The 9,550-nt window shown below is 47.7% G+C and overlaps 1 protein-coding gene across 1 annotated transcript; it reads left to right on the top strand.

Moving 5' to 3' along the window:
• Window positions 1-5,826: 5,826 nt before the first annotated feature.
• LOC100281453 (zinc finger homeodomain protein 1) lies at window positions 5,827-7,745 on the top strand. Its single transcript, NM_001154371.2, has one exon. The coding sequence runs from the start codon at window positions 6,229-6,231 to the stop codon at window positions 7,567-7,569; it is 1,341 nt and encodes a 446-aa protein (NP_001147843.2). The 5' UTR covers window positions 5,827-6,228; the 3' UTR covers window positions 7,570-7,745.
• The last annotated feature ends 1,805 nt before the right edge of the window (window positions 7,746-9,550 follow it).

Here is a 9,550-nt window from a genome sequence, read left to right as displayed (position 1 = left end):
TGCGTGGGTACAGAAAATAAAGGTGATAGCTATTGGGATTGGTTTTCTAGGTCAGTGGCTAGACACATGTTTAGGCTATAGATCGAGCGGGGGTGCTAGCCTCAGCCTGAGCCCATTCGGTTTCGTACGAGGCCAGGGTTGTCTTGTCCTTACCTTGGCTAGCTAGAGATCAGGAATCGGATGAGATCAGCCGTTTGGTTGCTGGTTATTAAGACTTTTTTAGGGTTTGTTTAGATGCATATCTATGCATCTATCTAAACAAGCCGGCAAGGTGAGGTTCGCGTGTGGAAACTAGGCAGCGGCGAAAAAAAAATCGATTGCTCCATGGTCTGTGGCTTGGTCAGCTCGAGATGCAACGGCGGCTTGTGGTGCCCTGCAGGTTTTCATAAGGCTAGCTCTAGCAAGAGACCCTAAAGGGTTCTGTACCTTAAATATAGAAGATCAAAATGGTACTCTATGCTCTCCAGCAGCGTCCTCTAAATGGTCCTCTAAATTTAGAGGACGCTGCTGGATTCTCTATATATAGAGTTTCTCTAAACGGCCATCTATCCATTTAGATACTTTAAAGCAAAATTACAATATGTAAAATACATTTGAGAGTATGACAAATACGTATGTACAAAAAATAAAAATAAAAAATGTCTCTAATATAGATATTTAAGTATAGAGGGCGTTGTTGCAGAGAAATAAGATATAGATGATAGAATCTTTTAGAGGAAATTGTAAAAGACGAATATAGAGGATAGATATAGACAGTGGCGGATCTGCGACCGGGGCTGTAGCCCCGGTCGCGGCCCAGCAAATACAGTGACAGGGAAAAGGCTCAGCCCAGTCTCTCACCCTACTCGCCCAGCCGGCAGTCGCTCGCCCTCGCCCAGTCGCCCTACTTGCTGCCCCGCCGCTGCGTCCAAGTTGTCAAGCCACCGTCCAGCCGCTCGTCCAAGTGACCAAGTGTCATGCGCGCAGATCTGATCAGGCGAGTAGCCAAGTAGCGACCACACCGTTGTCTGAGTGAAGGTGAGATGTATGCTATTGTTTGCTTTATTTTGAAGTTTTGATTTGATTATTTATTTAGTAGAGTCCCATGTTTATAGGAATAAGATGGACAAATTTAGTCATACATTTTTTGGCTACATATTTCTTAAATGTTTAAATTATATCTTACTTCTTGTGTCATATTAAACATCAATTATATTTTTTTGTTTGGTTAAAAAAATTTAGCCTTAATTTAATAGCCTTCCTCTTAGATCAATCCTGAATCCGCCATTAGATATAGAGGACGTTGCTGGAGACAACCTAATGGCCTGGCTTCGTGCCAGTGAAACTAGGGCCAGGCAAATCTAGCCAACGAAACCACCAAACAATAAGTTGGGGCATGCAGGATTTGGCTGAATAGTAAGATATATCTCTACTACTTATTAAGTAAGCAATAGTAGTCTGTCGTTCTGCCGTTCTGCCCTCCCCCGTTCCGCGCGCAGAAAAAAAAATTAAACTGTGGCTGCTCAAGAATCGAACCATGGATCTATTGAGCAGAATACCTAGCCTTCCACCCTCTAGCCAACATGACTCATGTTGAATTGTGTATAACTTCAACTAAAACGTCTTTTGTGTTTAACCCGCCGTCCACTCTGTATGCTCACTGAGTCTAGAAAAACATTTATAGCTTAGCCCCTGATCTTTCTGGAGTTTGGGACGCAGTCCAGGAAATAAAGAAAATAGGGAAAAGGAGTTTAGAAATTGATTTATAGTTTAAAAATAATTGCAGAAACCCATTTAATTCATGGAAATTTCATATTAAATCCAAATGAGTTCATTTCAATTTCTATAATTCTATAATATTATTTTTATCACATAATACCTCTGTTTTGTCATGAAAACAACAATAAAATTGATTTCCTAATTAATCATATATCAAATACATAGAAACTTTGGAAATTCGTAACTTCCCCATTTTAATTCCAAATTGAACCGTTCCAGTTGTGTTAGTCTCGTATGAATATTTACTACGCAGTAACAACATTGATTATATCATGTTTCATACTTTTATAATTAGATATTTATTTATCTTATGTTAATTGGGTTAATCTATGTCTATTGGATTAATTTATTTAATATATTAATATAGTATTCTAACTTTATGGTTATACGATGTTTGACCATTAGTCTTGCAAACACACACTTACCTTTTTGTTTAAGCAAAAGCGTATGGTGGTACGTGTCCGATGACTAACGATGTACGAGGGAATTTCTTCCGGTATGTGTGAAACGTGCTCTCTAATAATGAGACCATGCAAATCGTGACATATATCGAAGTCTGTATGATACTGATGGTTGCAATGTAGTGGTGAAACAAATAGATTATAAATAACAAAATTTATGTATGGCTAGAATCACAAATTGATTATGAAACATTTTCTCATAACGGTATAACACATATTTTGTATATAAGTTATCGTAGTATACTGGTATTATATATTCTCGTTGCAACGCACGGGCATTCAGCTATCATGTATAGAAGTCTGCACGGTACTGTTGGTTGCAATGTAGTGATAAAATAGTTAGATTGAAATAACAAAATTTATGTATGGCTAGGATCACAAATTAATTACGAAACATTTTCACATAACAGTATAACACACATTTGTTCATAAGTTATCATGATATTAAATGTTTCTGTTGCAACGCACGGGCACCCACCTATATGTGTTTATGTCTACATCTATGACAGGAAACACATCTACTACATCTCTCTCCAAGCTCACTTGCTACCATTGCACAATGCGTAGTAGTAGATAAGTATCACCGAGATTTTTGAATTATATTTTTGGATGGAGGTAATATTATTTAAAGAAGAGCTTTGCATGCTATTTCTTTTGTTTGAATAATGCATTATACTTAAATTCCCTTTTTTGCATGTGTGACATTTTTTCTTCGTAATATTTTTTCCATGGATCAGACTTGTGAGTCATTTTCATAAACCAACGCCAAGCATGAATCCATGTTTCCTACTTCAAACTCCGAACAAACTCCATGAGCAGGAGGCACTCACGTTGTCGTCGCTTATCGATGATGAGAAGAAGCTTGGCGACTGTCAGTTCGACCTCTAAAAGCAGTCTTACGTGGTCGCATGCGCTGCTGTGTACGACAAGCTCCCGCGAAGCCGCCGCTTGGACGCGGTCCAGAGCAGCTGCACCGCGTTGTCCATCGTTAAGCAGGGGGGCCTCATGGTTGTCGCCAACGTCGACGACTCTCGGGTTGTTCTGGACACCGCATCCGACGACGACGCCATCACGCCGTCCAGCTCATCGTCCACCTGAAGCCCAACCTGCCACATAAGTCGCTACTGACCGGACATGAATTCTTGTGCGCTGGGATGATGGACGTTGCTGACGTTGTGTGAGTGTCCTCGAACATGATGTATGTAGTGGAATAGCGCATCCGGTGGTGCAACGGCCAAGGGTACTACCTCGTTGATGAGCACGGGGTGCACTTCGTTTGGCAGCCCAACCAAGAGTCATCGGTACTCGTCATGTCGCGTGCGTTCGATGACTACTATATCGAGGATTGTGGCATCATCTTGGCGCCGGAGGTGACACAGAGGAGGATCGACAACAGTGACCAGTTTGTCATCCTCGTCACCGTCAGGGTAGCTTTTGTGTCGGCCTGCCTTTAATTCTCTTCGCAAACACATACACACTTACCTTTTTGTTTAAGCAAGAGCATATGGTGGTGCGTGTCTGATGACTAATGATGTACGAGGAAATTTTTCCGGCATGTGTGGAACGTGCTCTCCAATGATGAGATCATACAAATCATGACATATATCGAAGTCTGCATGATACTGATTATTGCAATGTAGTGGTGAAATAATTAGATTAAAATAACAAAATTTATGTATGGTTAGGATCACAAATTGATTATGAAACATTTTCTCATAACAATATAACACACATTTTGTATATAAGTTATCGTAGTATACTGGTATTATATATTCCCGTTGCAACGCACGGGCATTCAGCTAATATATATATATATATATATATATATATATATATATATATATATATATATATATATATATATATATATATATATATATATATATATATATATATATATATATATACTATATTTGCATTCTTTTAGAAATAGTCTTAGACACCACGTATGTAAACCAAACACGTTTGGCCGTATCTGTACATGTAACAATCCTTGGCTGTGACTGTGAGTGACACAGCTGACAGCCCCCCTCTAGCAAAGGCCGGCGGCCGGGACGCAGAGGCAGAGTGTCATACTGTCATCATGCATGCATGCATGCATGTATGTGTGAGCACTTGTTGGCAGCGGGGAAGACAGCTGTGTGGTGCACTGCTTGCATGCATGCCAAATTGCAGTAGTAGTATGTGTGTGTGTGTGTGTGTGTGTGTGAAACACTGACTGACACCAGTACACACGCCGGCTCGATCGCCAACCGCGCGCCTTTCCCCCCTTGCTGGCGACGACTAGGCATCTGAAGCGAAACAAACGGACAGTAAATTAGAGGAAGAAAATAAAGACAAGCTAGTAGAAAGAGAGATGGAAACTGCAACGCCGCCCAGGCACTCAGGCAGTGAGGGCTGAGGAGACGAGGTGTGGAAGTGGAACTTGAAAGCGAAGCCGTGGAAGGAAGAAGAGGGCCGGGGATGGAAGCATGACAGAGGGCATCGATGGTATGTATGGTAGTGGCAGACCGTGGCACACCCAAATGACGACGGTGTTCGCCAAAGGGACCCCAGCGTCCTCAATTCCCAAAGCTGTGTCCGGCATCCGATGACCGTTCTGCCCCTAGCTAGCTAGGCGTTGTTGTTGGTGCGTGAAACCCCCCATGTACGACAGGTAGGCTATAGACCCCCCTAGCTAGCTACTGGTGGCTTCGTGCTTTGGGAATATGGTAGGAGATACTATAGCTTGGATTTTAGGGTGCCCTGGCGGCCTGCTCGTACGGCAGGTCGTCGTCGATGGTTCAAGAAAATTTAAATGGGGAGATCTTTACTGCTACACCCCTGAAAGAACGAACCCACATGTCAAGCAACTGCAGTAATGCGAGCTTACCTATCCTTTATCTCGTCACATTTCTTATTTCAGACTTCACTGCAGTAAGGTCTGCTAGCAATGCAAGTGTGGATTTTGAGGTCAGTTGCTTGATCAGGTGAAGGTTTTGAAAAAAAAAAACAGGGACACTGTCATATTTTTACCATACGTACAGTACAGGGCGCCGGTACTGGTACTAGCAGCTGATGAGTTCAGAGGGGAGCGCGTAAATGCAGCAGGAGGTGCGAGGCAGTACGTAGGAGACACGCATGGATGTACTTGGAGTAAATACCACACAGCTGCACTTATTGCGGGTGTGGTGAGTAGGTCACTGCCACCCGGCACAACTTGTAAACAGGAGCCCGGCCAGTTGAGTGCAATTAAGCAAAACTACTGTACTGTTCGCTGCTTCGGATCATAGTCAGTTTTTCGAACTATTACTACTACAGATACAATCTATATAGATACAATCTATAGAGAAAACGGTACGGTTCAAAGCCAAACCTAGAACAGAGAGTGACAATGAGGAGGAGAGGTGGTGGTAGCAGGCCGGCCGGTAGGCCATAGTGCAGGTGTGGGAGGGGGTGAAACATGGCCCTGTCGGTCGGTGGGCATGGCCTTCTCCTCCGTCACTCTCACCATTGGCCTTGGCCTTGTGGGGGAGTGGTAGACTACCTATAGACTCATTCAAACACACACCCAATAACCCAAGCCAAGACAAGGCTGCCTAGGCAGTAGGCACTCGCTCGGTTTCTCTCCAGCCCGTGTCACCACCACCTCCTCTTCCCCTTCCTCTCTCTCTCTCTCTCCCGCTGCTGCTGCTGTTCCCTTCTTCCTCCCTGGCCTCGGTCCCTTCAGGGTGCATCTGCATGCATAGATGGATGATGGACGGAAAAGATGGATTTGTTTGCCCTCTAGCTAGCTCTCCATGCCAAAACATTCCCCACTTTGTGCCAAAACTGTTGTTGCGGTTGGTATGGTTTAGTGCATTTTTACCACTCTCTTGTAATGATCTAGCTTAATTAGCTCTACCAAGCAATACAATCGCCACCACACCACCGTCTCCTCCTCCCATCCCCCAAGAAACCCTTTTCCTAGCTCTAAAAAAAGAGCCCACCAAACCCTGCGAGCCCCCAACCAAGCTCGGTAGCCGAAGCCATGGAGTACAAGAGATCATCGCATGTGGAGGATGAAGACGAGGATGAGCTGGAGGAGGAGGAGGAAGAAGACGAGGAAGAGGAGGAGGACGAGGATGAGGAGGCCAGAAGCCATCGCTACACCACGGCGGCGGCGGCACCCTTAGGCACTCCACAGCAGCAGGAGGTGCAAGCCCAAGCTCTTGGGCTCGGCTCGCACGCCTCCCTGATGGACTCCGCCGCCTTCTCGAGGCCGCTCTTGCCTCCCAACTCATCTCTGGTGACGCAGCCACCGCTGCCTCCACCAGGCTTCCTGCCGGCTCACCGCCAGCCGCCGCAGCTCCATCCGAGGAAAGCGGAGAGGGAGAGGGAGAGGGACAGAGCCGCGGGAGCGCAGCAGCCCCAGCTCCGGCGCCACCAAGAACCAGTGAGGAATAATAATGGCGTTCTCGGCGGCGGCGGTGGCGCCGCGCCCCCATCGGCGGCCTCTTCTACGTTCGGCCTCGCGTCCGTGCGGCCCGTGGTGGAGGCACCCCAGTGGCGGTACCGTGAGTGCCTGCGCAACCACGCGGCGCGGCTTGGCGCGCACGTGCTCGACGGCTGCTGCGAGTTCATGCCGTCCGGGAGCGACGGGGCCGCCGCGCTGGCCTGCGCCGCCTGCGGCTGCCACCGCAGCTTCCACCGACGCGAGGCGATCCCCGGCGGCGTTGCCGCCGCGGCGGCGGTGGTATCGCCCTCGGCGGTGCCGGTGGTGACCCCCACAGCCCGCGCCAGCGCCAACTCGTCCCGTGTCATGCCGCTGCTCATGGCCCCGCCGCACATGCATACGCGCCCGCCGCACGTCCCGGCGTCCCCGGCGTCCGCGCCCGCCGCGCTGACCGAGTCGTCGAGCGAGGAGCTGCGAGGCCACGCGCCCGCGCACCCGGCCGCGCCGCCGCCGCCGCCGCCACACGCGCAGGTGGTGGCCCTAGCGGGGTCGGCTTCCGCTCCCCCGGCGCCGAGCAAGAAGCGTTTCCGGACCAAGTTCACGGCGGAGCAGAAGGACCGCATGCGCGAGTTCGCGCACCGCGTCGGCTGGCGCATCCACAAGCCCGACGCCGACGCCGTGGACGTCTTCTGCGCCCAGGTCGGCGTCTCCCGGCGCGTCCTCAAGGTGTGGATGCACAACAACAAGCACCTCGCCAAGGTCCCGCCCTCGCCCCCATCCTCCCAGGCCCAGGCCCAGGCCCAGCCCCCGCCGCCGCCGCAGCAGCATCGCCACCACAACCACCACCCACCTCCACCTCCGCCGCACCACATCCACCATCACCACCACCCGCCGCCGCCGCCGCAGCAGGAGCAGCAGCATGATATGCATGAGTGAGTACCGAGTAGTCGCAGAGTAATGCGGGAGGATCAGACGATGTCATTAGCTTATTAGCTCCTTTCTTTATCCTTCTTCCTCCCTTGTAATTTCAGTGACATCCCGGTTGTTAAGAAGTTGACTCATCATGCAGCAGAAGTTAGGAGGGATTAATATGATTATGTGACCTAATCTCATCTAGTCATCTCATCCATCCATACTTCTACTTCCAGTCTTCCGTCGTCCTCTCGTTGCTTTCTTGGATAAACCTTTACCTCCATTATTAGGTTACTGCTAGCGTCAATGGCGCTTGCTTTGACATCCATTACACCTCTTTCTTGTGGTAATAATGTTCAATGTGTTAGTTTTAGGGCTCTCTCTCTCCCTCCTGCTGTCCTCTATCTCATTCGGAGATGGTGCACGCGCAGCTTGGGTATGTGGAGTGTCGTACCAGTGCTGCTGCAACCCTGCTCCCTGCATTGCCATTGCATTGCTTGATGCAACGCTCTCTTGGGCGCCCTCCTTTTGACTTCGCTTTTTGGGCTTGTTGGATTCCTTTTGGCAGGGCAGCCGCTCCGGAGCCCGGAGCATCGTGCCCTGCTCTGTGTGCAGCTGCATTGTCATTGCATGCGTTGGGGTTTGGTTGGGTTTGATGCGAGGGGCCCTTTTGCTTGGAGGGGGATGGATGTACTTAGACTAGCTCCAGCAAGGAGCTCTAAAGGGTTCTGTACCCTAAATTTAGAGGACGAGGATGTCCTCTACTCCCTCCAGCAACGTCCTCTAAACGGTCCTCTAAATTTAGAGAACGCTGCCGGATCCTCTATATGTAGAGTTTCTCTAAACGGTTCTCTATCTATTTGAATACTTTAAACAACCGATTTAATAAAACTAAAATATGTACAATACATTTGAAAGTATGACAAATACGTATATACAAAAATTAAAAAATTAAAAATGTCTTTAATATAGGTATTTACATATAGAGGACGTGATTTAGAGGACGTTGTTAGAGAGAAAGTAGATATAGGAGATGGAATCTTTTAGAGAAGACTGTAAAGGACTGATATAGAGGATGTATATAGAGGACGTTGCTAGAGACAGTCTTAGGCAGGGTCTTTGTCATTTGGCGTGCAAAAGTACCATTAGGAGGGGTCATTAAAGAAGGGTTCCAGGCTTCTAAGCCCAGCAGTTGCTTTCTGTCCTCTCCCGAGGGGTGGGGTGTGTGTCCTCTTCTGGTGGCTCGCAGCCGAGACCCTTTCTTAAGTGCTTTTGCAGCCTTTTTGAGGGGCAATTTTGCTTGAACTGCTTCTGCTCAGCGTCTACTGGCCTCCTGCCAAAGCTCTAATGCAGGTACAGTAGTGACTAGTGAATGGCACTGGGAGTAGAGGTTCTTTTTTTTGCCCCTGTTATAAATGAATGCGACACAAATAGGATCAATCACAGAGAAGACACGGATTTAACGTGGAAAACCCCTCCAAAGTGAAGGGGAAAAAACCACGGGCGCCGACCGGCAACTTCTCACTATTTTCGAGTGGTTACAGATCGCAGGAGATTTACAATTGAGATAGCTATCTCCTGCGGCTTACAAAGATATTTATAGAGGTGAAACCCTAAAACGATCCGTACCGGGGGGGGCTCCGCCCCCCCCACCCCCCCAGGCGCCCCTGGGCCCACCTTAACCAAATGCACCTAGGGTTGAAAACGGACGGAAAAAATCCCGTCCCGACCCGTACCGTTTTCTACATTTGACCCGTCCGTTTCCGTATTTACGGAAAAATATGGAAACAGGACGGAAACAGGAGAGGGCTTATTCCGTCCGTTTTTACGGGATCCCGTTTTTTCCCGGATTGAACCCGTATTTATTCTATATTTGACAAATATGGGACGAGCCTAATATGCATTAGTATATAAACTAAATTCTCGTGTATTTATTTGACAAATTATAGCACAATTGGCTATTCTAACCACCGGCTCTTTTCAAATGACAAGTGATCTAAAGTCT

The sequence above is a fragment of the Zea mays genome, chromosome 4, assembly GCF_902167145.1.
Source record: "Zea mays cultivar B73 chromosome 4, Zm-B73-REFERENCE-NAM-5.0, whole genome shotgun sequence".
Taxonomy (NCBI): Eukaryota; Viridiplantae; Streptophyta; class Magnoliopsida; order Poales; family Poaceae; genus Zea; species Zea mays.
The sequence above is the reverse complement of the archived record's forward strand: the minus strand, read 5'-3'. Positions and strand labels throughout refer to the sequence as shown.

Excerpts from the sequence above, each read along its gene's own strand:
- LOC100281453 (NM_001154371.2), top strand. The coding sequence starts at position 6,229 with ATGGAGTACAAGAGATCATCGCATGTGGAGGATGAAGACGAGGATGAG.